General features: G+C 42.8%; 3 protein-coding genes across 4 annotated transcripts; all 3 read right to left on the bottom strand.

Annotated features, from left to right (window-relative positions):
- Positions 1-242: 242 nt before the first annotated feature.
- Positions 243-10024, bottom strand: LOC308125823 (glycogenin-1-like). Of its 2 annotated transcripts, XM_080489825.1 has the most exons (8): positions 9624-9944; positions 7932-8067; positions 7651-7825; positions 7379-7541; positions 3250-3376; positions 1874-2090; positions 1410-1448; positions 243-1178 (listed from the first exon to the last, which is right to left on the bottom strand). In XM_080489825.1, the coding sequence occupies exons 1-8, from the start codon at positions 9628-9630 to the stop codon at positions 1044-1046; spliced, it is 999 nt and encodes a 332-aa protein (XP_080345951.1). In that variant the 5' UTR covers positions 9631-9944; the 3' UTR covers positions 243-1043. The 2 variants fall into 2 exon arrangements, with proteins under 2 accessions (XP_080345951.1, XP_080345952.1); XM_080489826.1 differs by lacking the exon at positions 1410-1448 and having other exon boundaries at positions 9624-10024.
- Positions 10025-11782: 1758 nt separating this feature from the next.
- Positions 11783-17184, bottom strand: cpb1 (carboxypeptidase B1 (tissue)). Its single transcript, XM_080489827.1, has 11 exons — positions 17062-17184; positions 15995-16070; positions 15779-15903; positions 15605-15704; positions 15401-15502; positions 15184-15288; positions 14993-15103; positions 14813-14903; positions 13867-14069; positions 12453-12537; positions 11783-12158 (listed from the first exon to the last, which is right to left on the bottom strand). The coding sequence occupies exons 1-11, from the start codon at positions 17124-17126 to the stop codon at positions 11971-11973; spliced, it is 1251 nt and encodes a 416-aa protein (XP_080345953.1). The 5' UTR covers positions 17127-17184; the 3' UTR covers positions 11783-11970.
- Positions 17185-17450: 266 nt separating this feature from the next.
- Positions 17451-23917, bottom strand: agtr1b (angiotensin II receptor, type 1b). The gene is made up of 2 exons (XM_080489828.1): positions 23788-23917; positions 17451-19561 (listed from the first exon to the last, which is right to left on the bottom strand). The coding sequence occupies exon 2, from the start codon at positions 19451-19453 to the stop codon at positions 18362-18364; it is 1092 nt and encodes a 363-aa protein (XP_080345954.1). The 5' UTR covers positions 19454-19561; positions 23788-23917; the 3' UTR covers positions 17451-18361.
- Between the last annotated feature and the right edge of the window lie 727 nt (positions 23918-24644).

A 24644-nucleotide genomic window follows, 5' to 3' on the forward strand; every position in this document is an offset into this window, starting at 1 on the left:
TTGGGATAGGAGTAATCCGCTTTTCGAGAGATTGCATAGTTCAAGACTCCTCTGCTTGGCAATTCATTCCATAGTACGTGTATTTTCACACACTGTCTGAATCCCCCAAGTTAGAATAAAAAAAAATAAAAAAATGCAGATATCAATTCCATTTTTTTTATATGGAATAAGCAGGTTTTTTTCCCCCAAACACTCACTATTCACATATGGTTTTAAAGAAAGAAAAAACACCAAAGCAAATCCCAAACTTGAGGTTTTTAATGTTTCCAGGAAAAAAAAAAAAAAAAGGTTTTGGGTGTTACAGCCAACATCCCAGTCTGATCACCAATGAGGAAGCTGCTGGTCAGAAACCGACAGGATGATGGCAGCAGAGAGAGAGAGAAAGAGAGAGCAACACACTAAGGCACTCAGTGTACATGTAAATGACCATGTGGCCTTTTAGAAGTGCTGTAAACATTTGTTTATATCTATGTTAAACAAAAGCAGTTTTTAGTCACAAACAAGAGCTATCCGACTTTAGAGGGACGAGAACAATAAGCAGACCGTTCGGTGACCTCATGGTAAAAAAAAAAAAAAAAGAAAATTGAAGAATGTACACAAAAATCATTGCAGATTATATTCACGCTGATAGAAAAGGCCCAGTTGAACTCATGTCGTCGTGTCAAAAAGAGCCCATATGAAAATATTGCAGTACTTTAAGAACATTTGTCGGCAAACAGTTTCAGATTTTTTTTTTTCACAGTGTAACAGAACCTGTATCAGGGTTAAGTGAATAATGACCATGTTGCATAGATTAAAGTTTTTTTTTTTAATATATATTTGAGTAATCTTTTCATTTTTAAATTGCACTTTCTTTGGAGTGAGATTGCGTCGGTGCTGGTGAAGGGAGAGATCCGTCTTCAGTCGAGAGACGCACCGAAACCAAAACCGCCATTTTGTTTTACAGCATTTTCTCGAAAGGTGTGTGGCGACAGTTTTTTTTTTTTGTTTTTGTTTGTTTGTATATATAAACTGCAAGTGCTCATTTTATATGCGTCATCTCTTCATTTGAGGAAAGTGTCAAGCTTCCGCTTGATGTTATCAAATGAGTCCATTCCCATGTAGTCGGCCTGTCCTTGCTCCCATTTCTGCTTCCGCTCCTCGGAGGACATCTGGGGTTCGGCTTGATATGAAAAGCTCTGAGAATGAGGGAGACAATGAAAGCAGGAAGGACAAACAAAAAAAATTAATTGGATGAAAAACCGCTTTTTGAAAAGCACTAAGCTCGCCAAACGTAGCCTTTCCAGATTAACGGCAACAGGCAGGCGCACGCAAACCAAAGCTCGGGGAGTTTAAATGAAGAGCGGGAATGGCTACAAACTACCGGTTGAGACTACGCCGTACAAGCAATGTCGTCATCTTCTCCGTACCTGTTCACTCTCAAAAATGATCATTTCACTGAACTGGAACTTGGTGAGGTGAATAGGAAGACAGAAGAGGTTACACCGACTGAGAGAATCACATAATCTACAGACTACTGTACTTACAAGCACCGTTTTCCTTTACCGACCATCAACACATTGTGTTTTAAGCAGCGATTGATAGGAAAGTACAGTTGGCATATTGATGGTTAGGAAAGTTGGAAACAGACAAAAGTTAGTGCTAAAAGGAGGCATTTCGATCAGACATTTTTTTTGGAGCTTTTTGTAAATTAACTGGGCTAATGCCATCGAATATTATAAAAAGTGGACAAATCCACCCAAAAGAAAAAAATGCCTGTAAGATCTGTATCTTTACTCACCACCTGCTGGAAAAAGACTCATTGTTTTTAAAAAAACAAAAAAAATCAGGCATATTGCACAAGGTTAATACAAGCGTTAACCTTCCAACGTACCTCCACACATCCGGAGTCGAACGGCTGGTCTCCATACTGCTGTTGGAGCATGGGCACCACAGCACTGGAGTACAGCATCCACCAGTCCAGCAGGAAGGTGGGATGTGAGGTGGCATCTTGCACGTTCCCCGAAATCTGTTTGCTTCTGGGCTCAAACGTGTAACTCCACGGCTTGGTCTTCCCCAGGAAGTGGACCACCTTGGCATTGCCACCGTACCTGACGGGGAGGAGAAACCATAGTCGAGTTGAGCAGCTGAGTAAATGGTTAAATTGGAAATCAATACATAAAAAAAAAAAAAAAAAAAAAAAAAAAAGGAGTCTTCACGAAATGTTTTCTAAGCATTAGTTTGACTGAGAGGCGACGACGACTGTATTAGTTAGTGGAACTGAGACAAAAAAAAAAAATAACTAACTGCATTCTACTACTTTGCTTTGGACCATTTTACTTTAAAATATTTTTTATACATTTAAGTTGTATATCAAATTTTAACCTAATTTCATTCGTTCTCATTTTTTTATTCAAAACATTAAATTGTGAATAAACTAATACATTATTATTATTATGATCAAACCCTATTAAACTAAAATGGTATTATTGAGGATTTAAGCTCTTTTACCAACATTAAACCAAGAAAAACATTTCTGATAGTTCAAAGTATACATGACAAGTAGGTTTAATGTAGGTGTAGATTATTGAAATATTCATACTGCGAGAAGCTGCAAAACAATCGTCACTAGTATAGTTGTTTTGTTTTGCTTTTTCCCCCCAGCATTGGCAGTCTGCATGTGTACACAAATAAATCGGAATCGGCTCCCGCAGAGTGCGTTTTGTTTTATTTGCCAGGCCTCTAAGCACCATCGCTGACAAACTAGCAACAACGAAAGACATGTTTATCTTCCCTGTCAGTCCGATTCCGATGCCAGGAAATACCAAATCCTCAGAGCCTCGTTACCATGAGGAGAGACGTGTGGACGAAAACATGCAACAAGGAACATGGCACACAATGACCAGTCCAGTCCGGGAGGCAAACATAAAAGGCCTTGAAATACCGCGCTCTATTTTAGGATTTGCATCGGCTGTTGGGAGCTCGGGGGGGGATATCCAACCCAGAGCTGAGGCCTGCTCGGTGACACTCTCGGGGGGAGGCTCAGCTGCTGGAATCTCGCCACTCGTCTCGCGCGTAACCCGATGTCATGTCACAATGTGAGTGGTTGTTCATGTGAGTGAGTGTCTGCTTACGGTACGTCTTGGCTTTGCCTCCAATACACGAGGGTTTCAGTCGCATTGACCGACCGCTGGAGTTTGCCGCGATGCTCAAGTCACAACGGTGATTTAAACAGTTTCCGTAACTCCCGAAGGAGTGTGGCTGACTTACTGTTTGAATGCTGGAAGATAGGTGTAGATGGCCACGCTGCTGAGGTTGTAGATGAAGGGGAGATGTTTTGATATGTCAGTCGTTGCCCAATCACTGAAGTAGCCATTCAGAACCCCTTGGTCTCCTCCTGCAAAAGAAACCGCGTAATGACACAGATGTATTGCGACATCTAACATTTTAACTCTAATGCTTCCTCATTCCTAAACTGTTTTATTCCATTTGGAGTATTTTGGTGCTCTGCGTGATGATAGGTACACTTCTGCCTCCAGAGAAGTTTTCCCACCCACTCTTCAGTCTGCCGAGGCGGAAGTCTCAGCGGGCAGCGGCAGCCATGTTTCCCCTCACGTGTCGAACATCCAACACGGTCTTCCCGCGTGACTCGTCATCGTTAAAGGTAAAAGTCATTGGATTTGTACAAGGCTTGTAGTTTGCTTGTAAATCACGTCACCACAAGCAAAGCATGTGCACAGCGTAGATTTGTCCCAACCTCACAGTATCGGCACAAAAGGTTAAAGAGCCACGATGTACAGGACATTCTTGTAAGATCCGTTTTACTGTCGACACCCAACTCTTTGGTGTGGGAAACATATCAAACATATATATATATATATATATATATACCCCACACATACATTCATCTGGCAAAGATTTACAGCCTCCTATCTGTTCATTGATCTCGGACAAACTGCAGCGTGATGCCAGACTGCAGGAAAAGCTTGATTTCACTCTTTTTGCCGGGGTATTTTTCATATTTCAGTCAATTAGTGAAGCCAAGTGATTTGATTGCTCGCTTGCATAGTGAAAAACACCAAAAGTTTAATAGTATATCACTCAACATGTATCTGACAGTGTAGTCTTTCCATATAGTCCTGCATGTTAGTTTTGTAAAGACTTATCTCGTATAGTTTAATGGATTTAGTGGCACTTCATTGAACCGCATCCTACCAATCGCACCCCCGTTAAAAAAAAAAAAAAAGGAAAAAAAGTAAGAGAACCTAATTTGTTCACAACATTTCAGAAAATTATTGGAAAAGAATTGTTGGCCGGAGCAACATGGAGAAGCAAACTCACTTTATCAATAGTGAGGAGTAAATAAATCCTCCAACATTTGAAATGAGTCATTTTGTAGTCGCTAGCATTTTCCGATAAATCCGCCTCATATTGTTTTTTAAATATTACCTGAATAAAATTGGTTCCCCAACAAATATGTTAACTTGTTCAGGGTAAGATTACATCTTCTATCACACCGATACCAGTATTTCCAAAAAATTCTCTCTTTCTCTGAACGGATGATGTAAATTAGCATTGCCTTCTGAGCGAGGGGGCGCTGTAAAGCATGCACTCGAGTAGCCCCAGGTCCTCGTGCTCCAAAGGGAGGCTTTGGACAGCCACTCGCCCTTTGTGATGTTGGCTAATTTAGAACCGGGTAAGTGCTTACATAATCTGAGCGAGAGAGACCGTCTGGGGGTGCAGGGATACATAGGACTTTAAGAAGGTCAGTAAATCTTAAAATATACAGCCACTTATTGAAAAGCTCCCGTGTTACGTCATTGGATCCGCAAGTGACCGACTTTCCAAGTTGACGAAAAACACAAGCTCACTGACGTCTGGTTCCTGGAGTTGCTTCACCTACTAGTCACATAAGAAGTGAAGAAACTGGCACAAGAGGAGAACCTGGGCGTTAATAGAACTTGAGGACTGTACGTCGATGAAACCACAGACCGCTGCAGTTTAAAATAACACGCATCGCTGCGGCCGTTTGTCCGAGCCCTCATCCTCCTCTAGGGATTTCAAAACTTAATATGGGGCCAAGTGAATTCATTTTGAGTGGATGAGCAGGGCTCAGCAAGAATGTGCATCTAAAACTGTGCCAGTTTGTTTTGGCATGGGACGACACTGAATCCACAGATGCAGAGATAGACCCCTCCAGGGTTCAAGGATTTTTCTCTTTTCACGGCACTTTCACCCCCCCCCAATATCACGAGATAAGCTGCGGGAAGACACACAGGCGATGTATTGCATGTAGTAGAGTGGAAGGGAAATGCTAAAGGTCAAAGAAACCTCAACTCATACCCCAGTGCACATGAACAGACTATCCAGGGCTATAAATAAGACGCTTTACCCATTAGCATGTCGTCGAGTATGCAGACGCTAACGTCACATTTGAAGTTGTTGCAAAAAAAAAAAAAAAGAAAAAGTCAGTATTAATTGACAGATCAAGTCTTTTCTTAAAATTGTGCCATTTGTATTCTTAATACAATTGTGTGATGATAAATTCCTGACACTTGTGGCAGCCAGAACAAGTCGGCACTCTGAAAGAGTTGGCTCACACCAAACAAACTAATTGGTTTTTCCCATGAACCCCTCCTGGTGGAATCCCTTTCACAGTATTATTGGCGAGCTGGAAGGTCACTTCATGTTGCAAAGTTTCAGACATACTAACAAGTGTCCAGCCCCAGCACTTCCAACAACAACAACTATAAACAACATCCTGTTTTTGTCGTCGTTCTCTTTGCGTGTTGGCATCGTTCAAGGTGCTTTGGGTGAAAGCTGGTGATTTGGACGCGTCGGTATATTGGTGCGACTGGGTTAGTGAGGAATCCAATTGTGATCCTTCACTGTTCCCATTGCACTTGAAGCGAGGCAAGGTTTCATACGTGGTCTTTGTAAAGGAGCGGTCACTGAAATGGTTCTGCATCGATCCACCGATTAGTTTAAGAAGGAACAGCGACGTGCTCAAGATGGGCTGACGTTTGAGACAGGCGTGTATTTTAGCAGGTTCCAGGGTTGGAATGCACAGCCATGAATGACAGTCCTGTCTGGGTTTAATGTTTACTGAACAGCTTTTTTTTTTTTAAATAGCAAAGGCCTGATTTGAGTGTCAGGACAGCTGTTTATGTCCCGTTTAAAAAGATGTTCTTTTTCTGGAATGTGAAAGTGGTAAACCTGCGGTACGAGACGGCCGCGGCACCAAGTAGCACAGACTGCCGATCTTTTTAGCCACCGGTCTGAGAAGAGCTGTTCACTAAAGCCACAATTCCGTTTTAGTATATGCTTGAAGCCGAAGACTCACTGAATGTCAAACAGTGCTCTGTGCAAAACGAGGCCTCTCACATTTAACCTTCACCCCACCCCCGAGAGCCCCTGAGAATAACTCGGCAGAGCTAGAAGGTCTGACTGAAAACCCTTGTGCCCCTGATAAAAGCCTCAGTAAGAGCAGAAGATAAAAAAAAGCCTGGTTTGACATCATGTTACCCAGAACATGATGTTACCAAAATGTCTTCAAAGTCTTGTGCCCAAAAACACTACAGTTTACATAATATACAAGTAATAAAATATTTTAGTTAGTCTTAAGTGACACCAATTTATTTTTGTCTGAAACCAACATCTTGGTGTAGGGTCACAGTACATATAGCAAGATGTGTATGGGGTCAAAACAACACCTTTGGTTAGCTTAGCATAAATAGATTGAGGGGAAAATACCAAGTGAGGGAGTAAAATAAAAAACAAAATGCATCAAGCAGCATCTACTAATCGAACTAATGAGCAGATTACACAAAAGCCAGAGTGTAAAAACAAACCGCTGTCGATTGGTGGGATTCACCGACTTTGAGCTTTCAATCCAACTCCAAAACTTAAATTTTGAAATGTTGAAACGTCCCTTCGAATAAACTAACCCTCCGACAGCCATAGGCAGAAGTACCTATTAAGTCATGTTTTCTGTCAAGCAATTTCAAAAACCTAATTTTGTCTAAAACAAAAGATATTACACAGGAAGGCTCTCACTGGATTTGGAGACAAAAAAAAAAAAGAAAAAAAAAAAAGGTAAGACCTCAGCTACAATTTTCACTTTGAATCACAGTGAATTATGTTGTGCATGTCCCACGAATGTATGTTGCCTGTAGTTCAAATACATGAAACGAAGTACTTGGTAATTAGGATTGTTTTGGAGCTCGAAGACACACATATGGGACACAGTCACGAGACAATTGAAGTCTTAACAGTATCAATATGGAATCTCCGCCCTGTCTCCACCTCAATGCTGGACGTGACTACGTCCATCTACCTTTGAGCCGAGCACAAAAATGATAGTAAATGTGTAAAAACAAATGTCTCCCTCTTGGCTTACCATCAAAGCTGCCATGTTCCGTACAGTGCTGAAGCAGTTTGCCGTAAGTCTCCATAGAAGGACGGTAAACAAACACGCCAGAGTTGAAGCAATCGGGCCAGCCAGGGTCAGGAGCAGCTGACAGTTCCTCTCTGTCAAATAGCTCATCTATATTTGAAAGTACCTAAGACGCAGACGGAAACAAGTACAGACAAGCAAACAAACTCATTTATAGACGACAATAATGTCGACGGGCTTCCAGGGGGAACGCTTGAAGGCTTTGCTTGTCTCACCAGAGTGTCTGCATCCATGAAAACACATTTGGAGTATTGCGTGAGGGCCCAGCAGTGGAGTTTGGTGAAGGTGACGCCCAGGTCAGGCCTCTTCATCATGGCCAGGTGTGCCGTGTCGCCGCTGTCCAGCACGTCCACCACCCGCACTTCATCGTAGATCCTCTTCAGCACAGACCTGAAGGTTCACAACATGATGGAGGGAATCGACCGGAGAACAAGAGCCGACAGGAACAGGTGCAGTTCAGGAATGTTGGATATTTGGTTGCAGAGAAAAGTCTTACTGGCAAGGATCTGACACCTGTGGACCAATGAGTGCCACCAGCTTCTTGGATGTGTTGTGGTTGCGGAGGGATTTGCCCAAAACCATGGCACCTCGAGCATAGCTGTCATTTGTAGCAAGCGTTACAAAGGCCTGATCTGGAAAGAAGGAAAATAAAGCAGACAATGTAGTGTGCACTGGTACCAAACTACACTTCTTTTTTATGACGGAGGAGAGCCAAACACATCTAGTAAAGAAACGTGATTTCGACAAGGTATTCATATTTATTTATCTAACTGGCACTAATTTGTCTCACACTATGTGCAATGAGTTAAACATTGGCAGCAGCATTAGGTACAGTCCAGTGGACAGTGAAGTCAAGCAAAAAGAGCGGATTTATTTATTCATGTCTGGACAGCTTTAACCAAGTAATGGAAGAAGCATTTTTGTGGGGATGATTGTAAGTATCATCATCGATTCTGAGGGTTAAAACCTTTTATATCTTTAAACCCAAAAGGAGAGACAAGTTCAATCTTTGCACACTGGTACATAGGTGCATTGATGTCATTCGAGTTGGGAACAGTTTTTGAAAACCATTTGGCATGCTGCGACACAGTCGTCATTTCCAGTGGCTAAAATAAAATATGATCCGACCGCACTGTAACATTTCTGGTTTGTTTGAGGAAAAATGCAGACTTTGGATCCCAGAGGCAGATCAAATGTCTCATTAAGGTGAGTTTTATTTGCAGTATGGTGCCTATACTGGGTCCCACCACCTGACTGCAGGGAGGAAAATCTATCAGCTACCTGCCAAGTCATGGTTTAGCACAATGACTTCCCTGTGAGAAGATGTATAAATTGAGCCAATGAGGTCATCCTGGCAGCTGGGGCAGTTGTTTGGCTTAACACTTGAATCCCACTTGGATTGGATGCTAAGTCATTACCGTGTTACCAATGACCAGCAAAAAATAACATTAGTGTGCATGAAAACCCAGAGAGCTTGGAGTCTGTGTTTGCGGGCCAGTCAGGGAACAATGGCTCCCATTGCTATGGCCTGCCAGGAAAAGTTGTTCTGTGTCAGTGCCTCCACTCAGTGCCACGCCTCCTTTCTCTCACGCCCCCTCTTCAATTGGTAGAAACAGCTCTAGGCAGCTGCAGGCAGTTTCAGGATGAGAGGAATCAATTAACAAAAAACCAGCCAAGACTACCTTCAGATTTGACCGAGAGGGCAGTTTTCATTGAGATCATACCAAATGACACTTCAGGTGTAGAGATTGAGTACTCTGGTTCTGAAATATCTAGGAACCTGATAGGGGTTTAAAATGTGTTCTAAAGCCATCTGATGTAACAGCCAGTTCTATTGAAGTTCCTACTCACACGGTTGAGTTTAAACACTGTAAATAATGTGCAACTAACAAGACAGGTGGTGCGTTATGTGAGCGCTATCCTTCAACGTGACAAATGATGGTTGCTGTCTGCTGGTGGTCGAGTTACACTCTCATTTATAGTGATGACAACAAAACGCAAATGAAGACAGGCTGAACGGAGTGTGCTTTGGATAAGTGCCCACTCTAACTGCACATTATGAACAACCCCAAAAGAGACAAGATAATATGAAGTCAGAACCACGACAACTTTACGCATAACGCGTAAAACTTTCCGATTGGCACAAAGTAGGACAAAGACTTTGAAATATGAAAGAAACGTTACATACCAGCCATGATTGAAGAGTGAAGTCGAAGCTACGGTGTAGCCCGGACTTGAAGACAGCTCGGCTCGGAGAGAAGGACTGAGTGGGGGCGCAGAGGAGGATTTATACCAGCAGCAGGACAGCAGCGGGGCGCGGGCAGGGCTCAGGGCGCAGCGTCACGTGACGGTGCCTCCACACACACCCATCTGCTCACAGCACGGGCATACCTCCGCACACCCGACTGTAGTTCACAGGGTTCAACTATTCGATGGTTTGCGCGTTTAAAGTACAAATATCAACGCAGAATGAGCGTGCTGTTGTCTCGGATAATTGCTTTTGTACTGTGGCGTTGCGCGTCGGGGTAAGTGGAAAGCTGTCAGGCAGACATGAACGTTCCACTCCCTGCACATCCCCTCTGCAGCCTTGACCTTTCAAACATCTGTCGGGCAGCTTTATGAACTGGTGTCAGATTGACTAGTGATGACAATGGAGAGATGCGGCCACTGAGCTCTGGGACAAGATGTTCCCCTATAAATATTTGGCGTTTTGTCGCCATCTTGTGAGACATAAAAACCACAGCAAAACAAACAGCGGCTGTGGAGGTGACTGGCCCTGCTGCATGTCACTCAACGGTGAATTATTTTTAGGAGTCTCAAAGGAGGCCTTGTATTTAATCCTGAGATGAAGTAGCAGGTTCGTACTTGGAGAGATGATTCAAACAATGAAAGAACAAAAAGTCAACAGAGATATTTCTCAAAAGCAACAAGTGAAGGGGCACGAAAGATGTCGTCCATGATAATATCTTACAGTTATATAGAGGAAACTACAACTAGTATGTGACATAAACTGCCATTGGAATGGGAACAAAGTTCCCCCCCTTCACTAGAGCAACCAGTTGTAACAAATTACTTTTATGAGAATTATAGCTCCTAAACTTGTGCAAAGAATTGTCTTTATGCATAATCTAAAAACATGCATCACCTCACAGCAAGAATATCGTTGGATTCTGGGCTCGGGGACCTTTCTGTGCTAAGTTTCCATGTTGTGGTTGTGCAGGTGTGTATTTTCTCCTCATGTTTGAGTTTGTGTAAAGGACATCTAAATCGTTTTCTAGAGCTTTGTGAAAATGTTTCACTTCAATGGTGGGACATTTTGACATTTTACATCATTCAGGTGTAATTGTCTCTGACTCGATGTCAGCAATCTCTAATTGAACCATTTATTAATGAATGCCTATTTAATGCCAGAGCCATAGTTTAAGAGTAGTCATTGTTTTGACATTAGATTGTCTGCCTTTATAGATTTGTTCCGCAACCTCTAACCTGATGTTTCAAAATGTAATTGTAATGTTTAGAAATATGAAAAACAATAAAGGTCGATATCGTTGCAATCTTAATAATAAATGGCACAACATTTTTCATTTATTTGGTGCTTCCTGTTTTTTTCCAAAGGAGGTGAAGGTGGAAGGTCCGGGAAGTCCACTGATCCTCTAATTTCTGGTTACTTTCCATCACCAGTGAATTCATGACTTTTCTTTAAATGCTATAGATATCTGGAGGAGTGCTGCATTGCATGATTTTTTTTTTATTTGTTTTTATAATTACAATTATTTGGCCATAAATGAATAACATGTGGATTTGTGAGCATTTTTTTTTTTTTCTTTTGATAATGGGCGTACGTGCAGTTAAACATCCTGCTGCTTTCTGGCTCGTTTATTTTCTCCACTCAGGCAGATGCTTGGCCGCCCAGAGACGGTGCCAAGGCTTATTGTGTCTCTCGCGTACTGTGTTACCAAACTGAAATCCTTGAAGACTTGCACCTCTACCCACCTATACACCATCTCCACTTCAGGCTGGATCAGGGCCCATTAGAACAAGAGGGATCACTTATTCTTGAAAAAAGGGCTCAAACAGTGAATCAGTTGATCCTTTTGAGTATTGTTTTCTTTATGCTGTAAGAACACTGAATTATTTGCATGATTAAGTTTAATTAGTCCTTAAGCAAATTATTCGGATAATTTGGTGTAAATGCAGCTGGTTTTTCTGACCTATTAGTAATGGGTTGTAAAGTGTAAGCATGATTATTTTCTTTGTAGATCCCGATTTGTGATGTTGTTGTCACACAAATAGCAAAGGCTGTGTAAACCAGACGCAATATTATCAAATACACATAAAAAATTGATTCAGCATGTGGGGATGGATCATTGATTTTATTGTTTACACTCATCTCGACATTCTGTCAAACACAGTGAGGAAACATGGCGGGTGGTGCCCGTATCCATGGATACGGGCAGGAGATGGCTGAGAGGTTGGAGGGGCTGGGGGCTAGTACAGAGGAGCTGAGTTGGCAGGGGTCCTGGCAGTTCCGCTTTTTAATAGAGGTTCTTCTGCACGTAGGCGGCAATGTACTTGACGGCCAGCATGGTCTCCTCGCATGTGGGCTTGATCTGAGACTCGGGCAGCAGGAAGCCATAACGACCAGTGTCACGCAACTCGAAGGTGTAGGAATATTTCACTCCCAGGTCATAGGCCCAGTCATCAGAGCCTCCAGCAGCAGGGTCTGAGGGCAGATAAGAAGAGGGGAATTATTCAGAGTGGGGGTATGCTGACGGCCTGGGACACTAAACGTGTTTTCAAACTGATTTGGTTCCAATGGAGATGGTGAGAAAAATAAAAAATAAAAATCTTTTGCTTGGAATAGCTGCATTGCTCCTGATTGCCTTCTGTTATCTCTCGAGGACTCATGTTTCACAAGAGATGTTTGCATCGTCAACAAATGAAAATGCATCATATTTGCACTGAAAATAAAACCTCCCTAGAAAGAGCAACACGGTTGTGATATTTGTACACTTACAGATGGTCGTAGCACCGGGTCCACTGGTGTAGCGAGTGCCATACAGGCTACGCAGAGCAGAAGAGGCTCCCTCAGCAACTCTCAACTGTAACAGAGAAGAAACAAACTCACATTGGAGGATCACCTCGTAACATCTGCATCATATATATATATGACATATTTAGTCTAATGTACTTGAGAATAATCCAGTACAATTCTGTACGATATGCTTGTACATGTATGACTTCAAGGAGCATCATAAACCATGTCTGAGCAACACAACAAGATCCCTCTAAATATAGTTGACATTATCCACCATCAGTTACCATCCATTACAAATCAAGTACAGTTGTGTAACACCTGAAGACATTAACCCGAAGTGTCTTATTATTATTATTATTGTTAATTTCTATATTATATATATTTGACATATTACCACATATTATTATACTATATTTGCATGCTTGTATGTTTAAATTTAATAAAAGTTTTAATAATAATAATAATAAATTTTAACCATGCAAGGAGAATGCTACAAATGGTAAAACAAAAATTGGAGGGAATTAAAAAGCTGCATTTTCAAAGTTATAATATATGGATACTGGAACACTGGATAACACCTAATGCTTCTAATGGTAAAGTCTTCACTGATATTACTGATGGTGGTTTGGGAGAAAGCCTCGGGGAGTCGCGGGAGGAAATGAAACCTCCGAGAAATGCACAAGCAGGAAATTATATTTCTAGATGGACCGATGGGTTGTGACAGATTCCCAGCGTTCTTTTGTTCTGTGAAGTATCAGAAGAAAGACTGAATTACAAGGCAGTAATGGAGAGGCAGAGACGTGTGATCCGCCTCAGTTAGTGTGAGAGCTGGAGCAGGGGTGTGAGTGTTAACTGCAAAGAGTTTGGACACCCCGGTGAGAGGTAAAAGAGCCATGAGAATGAGGCATGTGAGCAGGGAGCAAATGATTTGCAGCAGTTATGTGTGGCCCTCAGATAAGACTCACCCAGATATGGTACAGGGTCAAGCTTATGCAGTAAGTTTCTTTTGGCCATGATGTTTAAGTAACATCTCACTTTAAAAGCTACTTTTATTAAGTGTAAAGTCACATCCAATTAGAATCATTTATTTGCAGCTGTAACATAACGTTCCGTTTATTAGCACTGATGATGACGTCTGCTGTTTATTATTCGAAGAACCTTGTTAATCTAAACTTTAACGTGTCTGTCTGACACCCGTAAATCCGTTGCTATAATTGTGGCTGTACCTTCATGTCTGTTTCCAGCATGTCTTTATAGCATTGCAGCACTATAGCGATGCATGTGACACTGTGATGAAGCACAATTATCTGTACATTGTGACTGACCGTGCACACCCTGATTCAGCAATAAGTACTGGACAGTAAGACTGTGATGAGAGAAGATGGTCACTGACCAGCTCACTGTGGTGGGCAGCCAGGTTGTAGGAGTAGGAGTAAGGGAAGAGCAGGAGCTGGGAGTAGGAGTGGATGGTGAGGTAGGCCTTGATGACGGACTTCTTCCCACGGATGAAGTTGGCAACGTTCTTCACTTCGATCTCGGACTCGGGAGTGTATCCGCAGAAGGTGTCGCTGCAGGGGTTGCTGGAAGCTCCCAGAGCTGCAAAGACATTTCAAAGACATTAAAGTTTAACTGCAATAATCAGAGGGGGGGGGGGGGTGAAACATATGGCATGTGGGGTAAAACTGGTCCCTCGGAAGGTCCAAGTCTGGCACACAGTATGACCTGAAGGAAATGAAATTGACTGACACTCAGAATTGAACACCAGATGGCAGCATTTCCATTAGTCTGAGCTACCTTAGTGAGACAATCAGCAATAGTGTCAAAGCCATACTGTGGTGGTACATTTATAAAAACATGCATGTTGAATGCTTCAAATATCTGTGTTATTCAGAATAGAAACACTTTGGCAGGTAGGAGTTTAGATCTTTATCTTGTAATTTTCAACATTTTCTTTTGCGACAAAATGACAAAGGCAGACGAGTTTTTCATATTTAACTTGATTTTGAATGTTGAAATTGCACAGAATCTTCTTGAGAACCTTGTTCAAGTTTGGGAAAACGATTGCCAATCAAATGCTGGTTTGGTTTTTCACACCATTTGCAGGGATATTTATAATGACACCATTTTACTGACCTGGCCCACTTTTTATTTCTGTCTGAACTAAGATAAATTGAACTTTTACCTCTGAGTTGAAGTGACATCTTTTTAGCAGGGTGTCATCACATTTTGATGGTTTATTACAGAAAACCATGATTAGAACTTTGGTTACCAGGGTGAAAAGTTTGACGCAAAGGTCCCTACCCTAATAGAAATAATTTCAGCAATACAACTACACTTACTGCACCAGCCGGCATCAAAGTTCCTGTTGGGATCAGCTCCAACGCAGCTGGATCCAGATCTCCTGGAGCGAGTTTTCCTCCACATCCTGTTCTGTATTTCCCAAGAGGACAAAGTGAATACATGTTTATTTGTGTTACGTAAGTAGCATATCTGTCAACTGAAGCTTGGTTGTGACATACGCTCTTGTGGGTGTAGTCATAGCCATCGATGTTGAAGACGGGCAGAACGAACACGTCCATCTGGTTGAGCAGGCTGGTCATCTGAGAATCGCTGCCATAGGTGGCCAGAGCCTGAGGAAGGATACAAAGGTCAGTGCTGTGATCAGAAGAAACTGCCGAGTAAGTGCTTGACGTCTATGAAGCTTCAGTACCTCCTTGACAAACCACTGGCAGAAAGCAGTAGAGATCCACTCTCTGGCGTGGATACCGCAGTCCAGGAAGATGGCGGGCTTGTTGGCGCTGGTCTTCTTACCAAGCTGTGGTTATAAAATGTTATCGTGAAACATTAGTGCTGAAAAACTGCGCTTTAAGTTCAAAACATGTTCAGCATCTGGAGCTGATGTTCGAAAGCATGTGAGGCTGAAGTACCTTGAGGACAGTCATGGGGCGTCCTTCATATGTGTTTCCGATCACCTGCTTGCTGACCAGAGAAGGGTTGGAGGAGGAAATGGAGGAAATCCAGGACTGGATCTGAAATCAAGGGAAACGTAGGAACAGGCGATATTAAATTAGAGCGGAAATAGAGACTCAGTCACAGTTGAGGCTGGGAATGAGGATGGTTTTGACTCTTACATCAGTCCAGGTGTTGTACTTGGTGTAGCTGTGGGCTCTGGGGGTGGGTCCGCCATCAGCCTGGCCCTCAACAGCAACCTGGACATCTTCAATGAGAACACTGTGGAGGAACTCACTATAACCCAGTGTTCAAGAAGTCTCATTCAAAAAGTTCAGGTTTGACCGGTCACTTACTCGTTCTCCATGTCGTTCTGGTTCAGGATGGTGGAGACAATATCCAGGTACATGGCAGGCACGTGGATGTCCACATCCATGTTGATCTTGACCTGCTCAGCATTCTCAGGGCTCCAAAAGTCCACCTGCAGGGGGAGCCAACACATCAGCAGTCAAACACACAGGGACGAAGTGAGAAAGTCTCCTCAGCAGATAACAGAAGCGAAGAATCGGTACCTCAATGTCCTTGGCCAGAGTTTTGATGAGGGTCACATGCTCATCAAGCACAGGCTTCAGACGGAAGACTTTATCTCTGTTCCAGACAAAAAGGGAAAAACAATCATCACAAAATGAAACAGGACTTTCAATGAACTGTGTTGTAGTTAAGGTTAGTGTCATACCATACTACCTATCAAATCTTGGTAATAGCTTGATAATAACCAAGTATTGTTGAAGGAGGATTACAGAATATATCAACCGTCCATCACAGTGCAAGCAGAGATACAAACAACCACACATTCACGTTCACACATACATGCAATTTTAGAATCAGGGATTAATCTGGCATACACGTTTTTAGACTGTGGGAGTAAACTCCAAACACAAAGGCCTGTAACAACTAATAATGCAAAAATTGCCAATAACATAATATCTGCTAATTATGTAAAAATAACATATATTACAAGAAATGCAAACAGTGATTTTAAGAAATCAGGCCAATTTAAAGAAGAATTTAAAAGATGGGAAGAAAACAGCGTGCAAAAAATATGCACAAATGAAATGTAAAAAGCCCTGAAGAAATGTAAAATGTAAATGCAAATGCAAAAAAAAGGGATAAATGAGTGAAAATGGGATAGAATTATTTGAAAAGTCATAAGCTGATCAAGTAGAACTACCAAAACTCCGACATTGGGGGAAAAAAAACTTTAAATTGGCCCTTGATCCTTTTTAGTAAAAACAAGGCTGAAAATGAGCCACATCTCCCTCAATTATATACTCAGTGAGTTTAGTAGCACATGATGGAATTATTATTTGAGGTATTCTGATGCAAATTATTTATAAATGCCAGAGAAACATTTAGCGAAAGAGTGAAAACATTAACAAATGAACTATGAACTTTTCAATAGCTTCTGCTGAAAGAATCCCACATTACTCTTCTTTTTCATTACGTTCTGTTGATAAATGGCCAAGCTGTGAGTGCAGAGCTTGGCTGTATCTTTTGATGTTTGATAGTCATTCGATTACAGACAAATCACGGGAATACAGTGTTTTCTGCTCCATTAAAAATAAAAAAAAGAAATTACCCCTCGAAGCGAGTGACTTCGGCAAAGGCAACAGCCACCAATCCCAAAAGCAGGAGGACCTTCATGTTGGCAGTGAGTCTGTCCTCACCTGTGGACAGCTCTTATAACCCCCTGCTTGCTGCCCATCCACCAATCCCAGTGTGTGATGTCACTCATTCTTCCTGAAAGGCGCTGTATCGTGCACCTGTTATTTTTTGCGGGCTGCTACGTGCACTTTACATGATCAATGAGTCAATGATTAATAGCTGCCAGGAGCCTCTCAGAGTCAAGGACACGTCAAATTTGTTCATTAAAGCTACTTAATCTGAGATAAACGGCTCTATTTGTAATGTTTTTGTGCAAAATGGATGCCTCTATATTATGAGGCAGTAAAAAAGTAACCATATGAGTAATGTTTCCCCATTTTATTTATACTCTCATATATTCACAACATTTACCTTTACAGAGTAGAAAAAAAAAGAAATTAACATAAACAAATATCACCTACAATACAACCGTCAGAGACACTGATGAAAATCTCCTAACCTGAAGTGTTTGTGTACCACAGTTTCACACAGTTTAACTTAGTAACAACTCAACATTTCGGTCTTATGCAAACACAAATCGGACATTTTCACAGGGAGCACGTCATATGACAACGATTTCAAACACAGCCACAAGTTATAGTCAAATATATCACACACATATATTTACAATTGCTACACATGACCAATTTTTTTTCCATGTATACAGCTGCTGGCAGAGCATGCATTAGTTCCTTGTGACTTTTTTTTTTTTTCAGCTTTGGCGTCTTTGCTAAGCACTTGATCACTGTTCCAACTGGTGAAAGACCTGCTGAGCACACAGAACAGCTATCACCGGACAATATATTACTGCACTGCATCATTAAGGCACAATGTTGACAAAATCCTGCAGATCATGCACATCTGGTTTTTTTTTTAAAATATGGAGATAAACGAACAGTAATTATGTGTTTTCCAACAGGGCAATATGTTATTAAAACGGTTAATTTATGGATTTTGTTGTGACACTGACATTCATTTCACTGGCTTGGAAGGAAACATGAGCTAGTATCAGGCATGATTGCAATCTAACATGTGATGGTTTATTAATAACCACTGTACAAAGTGGTCCTACAGAAGGGCACGAATGCAACATCTCCACTGTTCTGCATGGTTCAGTGCTTGGTTATAGAGTTTGGTTTCAAAGCGAGGAATGTCTCCATCCCATCCCCAGCCTCTTGACCACAGACCAAAAGAGCAGGGAGGGTGAAATTATACCCTGTTCCGCCCCATTTTTTTCACTTTACGTCAGCGGAGGCATTAGTCTTGGCTGTAAGGCTCAGGGCTTCCGAGGCACGAAAAGAGAACGCGCTCATCTTGGAGCTGATGCTCGGGTGAGGTCTGGTAGCTCCACCCGGCGAGCAGCGCAGCAAGCGCAGTAAGTTCTTGCGAAACTGCCGTCCCACAAAGCCATACACAATTGGGTTGATGCAGCTGTTTAAGTAGGCGATGCAGATGGTGAAGGGCATTGCTGTGTCTATGATATCCAGGATTTTACATTTCTGCAGCAGGTTCATTTGGTGGAGAACTTGCATGAAATGGAAGATTTGATGGGGGCTCCAGCACAGGAAGAAGGCCAGGACAGCGGCTGCCAGCATGCGCAGTACCTCGTCGTCCCTGGAGCGGGAGCTTTTCTGTATGTGTTTTGCCCCCAGCAACGCCCGTCCGATGAGGCAATAACAGGTGATGATGATGATGAAGGGAATCAGGAAGCCCAGCAGACTTTTCATGATGCTGATGGCCAGAAGAAGCTCCTTCAACCTCTTGACATTCTCAGTCTTTGGGTGGAGGATAGCGCACACGGTGGTATTGTAGTCCGGGAGGTGCAGCACATCCCTGGTCAGTGCAGTGGGCATGCTGAGCACAAATGCAAACACCCAGACCACGACACAGGTGATACGAGCATAGGCAACGGTGCGGAACCGGCGTGATTGCACTGGGTGCACAATGGCCAGATAACGGTCGATGCTGAGTGCTGTGAGGAAGAAGATGCTGGTGTACAGGTTAAATATCACGAGCCCCGCGCTGGCCTTACACAGAAAGGCTCCGAATGGCCAATTGTACCCGGTGGCAGTGAAGGTCGCCCACATGGGCAGGGTGATGAGGAAGGTTAGGTCAGATATGGCAAGATTGAGGACCATAATATTGGCAACCATCTTGAGCTTCATGTAGCAGTAGATGACAGCCACCACCATACTGTTCCCGACGATACCGACGACAAAGTTGCAGCCGTAGACAATGGGTACCAGGGTGTAGATGAAGTTATGGTTTCCAGACATGCCACATGTCAGCTTTATCCCTTCTGTCGCTCCTGCCGTTAGATTCTGCATTTTCCCTTTTTTAGTGCCAGATCCTGGGACTTTCAAACGGGGGGCCCTGTCGGCAGGGAGCGTCTGTGGTGACTGATACAGGCCTTGGGCGAAAGGCCTCCGAGAGTCCTATAAAAGAAGCACAACAAAAATGTCACAGGCAGCCGAGAAGAAGAGCCATCATTACTGCTGGCATGGTCCATAAACGCTAATCCACACGAGCACCCATGAAAGTGCTCACCCTACACCAGCTCATTAAAGACCTGCACATTAAAGCCATCCCGACGCTTTATGTTATTTCTGTAAAAATAAGAAGCCATGAAAAACAGATGTTGCATGTTATTCAATATTCCAAAAATGCTCTTTGCAACATCATCATTAAAGGCAGTCTGCATTCTGCCTTCTCTTTTAAATCGTCCCTCGGCTAATGAAGGGCAACAGTAAAACTGTACAGTGCTTATCAAATGGTCCGTCCATCTTGGTGGACTGTCAGCACCCGGAAGGAGAACATTTATGCCTTGTGTTATGACCTGTGTTAATGAAGGCTGCATGCCTAAGTGTGAGCTCGGATAACAACACCATTAAACACAAAGGTACTGAGGGAGCGGGGAGGAGAGGAAAAAGAGAGGTTTGAGGCTCCAGTCACTGTAAAAGACATGTCACGTTTCAAACCCTCGGTGTGCAGAGATACATTGTACCCAGCATGAGAACTTCTAATCAGCACACACCTAAACAAACAGGACAGCAGGGATTCGGCTCTGTGGAAACTTTGCTCTGTGAGAAAATCAAACCTGCGTGCTGTGGAGAATTTGCCTCGGGGCTAGTTTTTGCCTCATTTGTACGAGCTGAATGTGAAATGGGAATAAAGAAAATATTCTCCCATTTGTTGATAGTGTTTATGTTTAATAGAATAGCTAATTGTAAGTCATTAGAAAGGATAATGCAAGAATGCAAGCATAATTTCTATATATATATGCCCCCCCCCCCCCGCGAAAAAAAAAAAAGAAGTTTATATTGCTAATTGCATGAAAATAACATATTTGCGGTTACATTAACTCCAAACAGATGCAAAGGGTAACAGTTTTCTGGCAACTCAAAAACAGGCAAATAGCAAAGAAAGATTATAGAAATAATTGTCTTTTTTTTCCCCACGGTATGGAGAGAACACTTTAATAGCTCTCAAAGACATAAAATGTATATTTTTCTATACGCAGTTACGACTAAACGAGCTATTCAGGCGTCTTGCCACAAGATGGCATTACAGCTTTAGGATTGTACACTTGCGTTCTGACTGCTCTCTCAGCGTTATATCATGGTTGGTAACGTGGACACACTCTGCCAGGTCTGATGCGTATCTATTTGCAAATATTGAAAGCTTCTTGCAGATTTCCAGATGTAGTTGTAGCAACCCCAGATGACGTCTTGCAAGCACTTAAAGACAACAACAACAACACAAAAATACTCCCCATCGGCATTCCTGCTGCCCTCTGGTTGGCATTAAGACTGTCTGAGCCCCAGCAACTAAACTATTGTATCTCAGAGTAAAAGATCCTTATATTTTCCACCACATTTGAGGAGATGAACTCTTTGGAGAAAATGCACTTAAAACACCAAATGTATCGGTTGCAGATGTGGGGATTGTTGAGTTTGGAAAAATGTGTGGGTGCCAAGGGCAACAGAATAATGAAATGAATAAGGAAATATCTCTGTCCGTTTTCCTGCACTGCCCCTGGTGTAATAGGTAGGGTAAAGCACCGACACAGATGTCATAACTTGGATTTACTGAACATGTGTTTTCCTTCTGTGATGATCCTACCAGTGACTCGCTGTAAATTCGATCTACTTAAGAGAGGGCAACAAAACCCACATTGGTTTAGTAATTTAAGGATTCGAAACAGTTCAAGGTAATCTCCTGATGATGACGAGGACATTTTTAATGACCAAAATTGGACATAAGAGAACAAAATTTATGCCATTTGTGTTTTTGCATTTCTTTAGAAGGGTTTTTGACCGCTAGTGTTTTTCCATGAGGGAGATGCTAATGGTGAGAGGGTATGGGGAGGGGAGGGGGGGGTATAAACAGAGCTAAAAGTCATCTCTGTGTATATATGTATGTTGTGAAGACCATAATAAAGCTGAGGTGCTACTGACAGAAGGTGACTCAGAAGCAGGTTGTTTAGTGCTGCTGTGTACAGCGCAGCTATAGCGTGGAGAGAAATCGCACATTACTGAATGGGAGCCATAAACCCTGGGTGACCACAGACAGGAAGGCAAACATCTACTTCACAAGGCCCATGAGCAAGCTGCATCCTCCGAGACAAGACAAAGGAGTGTGAGGCCCTGCGCGGCGTGCAAACACAAAGCTGCTCGGAATAAATGATAAATTTGGCTTCAGGAGGAAGTTGGGGAACGTTCGCGCGCCACAGTCCGCTGTCTGACTCCTGAGTGACACTGAACCAGCAACTTTCCTAGTCTAATCCTATTTCAGGACCTGTAGGTACTGCTTCTTCCTGAGATCATGGGCATTTAAAGAAAAGAAAAAAGAAAGAAACCTGGAAAAATGGCAGCGTGGGCCAAGTTAAACTGTATTCAAACACAAATGAAGTTCCCATCAACTGAGCTATCTGAGCTTTGGCTTGAGCACCACCATCTGGCTGCCCATAGAGAGAGCCACTAAAATGCCTGCTTGATGGAGTTAATGATTTATCTCGGCCCATTATGAAGTGAGGTCCATGTCGCCGGGAATGCGCCACCTGAGCCTGCCATCTCATGATCCTCCGTCTGTTTACTCCCCCATTTCGGCCTCGCTGGGTCAACAGGATGTCCTACAACAATGGCGACTTCCAATTTTTTGCGTCTGGTATCTTTGGGCACGTCAGAGGTGTTCAGATTTATCACCAATTACCAAGAACCAGATATGCCAATTATGAAGGTGCACAATGCCTCAAGAGCTTTATCTTTACTCTAATGATGTGTTGCAACTCAACCTCCTACTAATCACTTCCTCTTCTCTTTCATCTCACTTCAGTTTCTTTCGGATGAACCGCTTCACTAACGGCTGAAGAAGCTTTCAACCTTCACAATCAGTTCAGATATCAGAAAAAGAAGAAAAACCACTTTGAGTTTATGCTGTTGTGTTCAGAAATAGAAAGATTTTGATTGTGCGTTTAGTTTGGCGTGTGTGTGTGTGTGTGTGTGTGTGTGTGTGTGTGTGTGTGTGTGTGTGTGTGTGTGTGTGTGTGTGTGTGTGTGTGTGTGTGTGTGTGTGTGTGTGTGTGTGTGTGTGTGTGTGTGTGCGTGTATGACAGTGCGACGTTCCCCATGAGCCTATGTACTTCTGGTTTTCAGCAGCGTAGCTAATGAAAATATTGACTTCAAAAGCTGCGTCTGTGTTTTTCTGTTTAGAAAACCGAGCTTTCATGTGAGTAAGATAATTAGAGAGCGCAAACCTCTCGCCTGCGAAAGTGCTCTTCATTTCCTGTTCGGGTATTTTCAAATTACAGTAAAACAACACATTAAAAACCCTTTTCTCCTGTTTGTTTTCACTCGTGGCCATAGTTTACTGAAAGATTGTCTGAGTGTGGAACATATGAGCGTTGAACGGGAACATGAGTCCCCTTTAAAAGTTTGAAACTTTCCTTTCAGAGCATGATGTGAAACAGCTTGCACGCTGCATACCTTTCTCCCCTCACACCCCCAACATGTTCATTCTCCATCATCCCCTCATTGCACTTCTCCCCAGTTTCATTAGCTTCTTGTTGACAAGCCATAATAACTGAATGTCATCAGTTTTTACTCCGGCCTTTTTTACCCCCCCCCCCCCCAATCACATTTTTGTGCCTGTTTTCTTACTAAATCCATCATAAAAGAGTATTTTCATGAAGTGTAGAGATGCTGTTTATAAGGAAGTGGATTCAATATTCTTCACTGATCCAAGAGTTGAGTTTGTATCGTTTGTGTATTGTGGGTTTTTTCCCCCCCCATCCTCACTGCAAAGCTTTGGTTATTTTACCAAACACTCTATACACACACTCAGAGACCTTTCACATGGACAGCTAAAACAAACAAAGTAAAAACAGGTTGCACTGATCAAGCCGACAATGATCTCTAAGATATCACAGTTTTCCCTTCTGCATAGATACGCCATAATGAATAGAGTACAGAGTGAAACATTGACAGGAGAAAAAAGATTGAACCATTTCAGTGTCTGTGCTGGAGGAAACCACGAAATCGATAAATACTAAGACGCTGATCGAAAAGGGCTATTCCTGGTAAAATTCAGACCTCTAAGATGCTGAAGTTGTCAACAGTTTTCTTCAGTTGGTGAGAGTTTTTCTGAGATTGTCAGGTCTTACCTGAGCTGCTGAACCAAGAGGCTGCTGATGCGTTGAGGATCAGGAAAGGCAGAGGGAGAAGAGAGAGAGAGAGAGAGAGAGACCACCGTCGTGTGTGTGTCCAGTGACTGCCTCTGATTTAAACTTAACTGGCGTAGCGAGACGAGCAGGAATACTGTCTGACACACACAAACACACCCCCTCCTCAGCCCCTCTCTCTTTCTCTCTCTCTCTCTCGCTCCCACAGACACACATAAACACTCTGATGATGAATGAAGTATAGTGGAACCAGTCCGCTACGTGTTGCCGTAGCCCGTCGCTCTATGTCCAGCAAACAACTAGCAAACACGACTTAACACAATAGCACCTCTCCTCCTCCATCTTTCCCCCCCACTCTCTCCTTGAACGTCTGCGTTCAATCACCCACTTTCTCTTTCGAATGCAAAATCGCTGCTGCTTTTGACGGCCAAAAGTTGATTAAAGTGCCGAACGTAGGCCCGTTGCACTTTGCTCTGGCCAGAGTTACAGTCTAATTAACCACAGAGACTCGGGCACACGATCACAGGCAGCACTTTGGTTAATCTCACTGTAGTATTTTTGACCGCCGCTCTCTTTCTACTTGTATCATCTCTCGTCCCATAAGAGTCCACTGTCTCTCGTCTTTCCCTCAGCATGAAAGGTACGGCCGCGCTCTGATTGTGATTGGACCTGTCAACACTCTGTATTAATAGCTGCCACGAGCCGAGCTTTATTCAGGGTGGAAGAGGGGCTCAGGGAAAATGGGGGGGGGGGAATCTGCAGAGTGGAAACCCCCCCACCCCTCCTTGTCGGGGTTCCTGAGGATATTTCCTGCTTTTTACAAAGTGATTTGGCTGTCA

This window comes from Lipophrys pholis (assembly GCF_963383615.2).
Source record: "Lipophrys pholis genome assembly, chromosome: 20".
NCBI lineage: Eukaryota > Metazoa > Chordata > Actinopteri > Blenniiformes > Blenniidae > Lipophrys > Lipophrys pholis.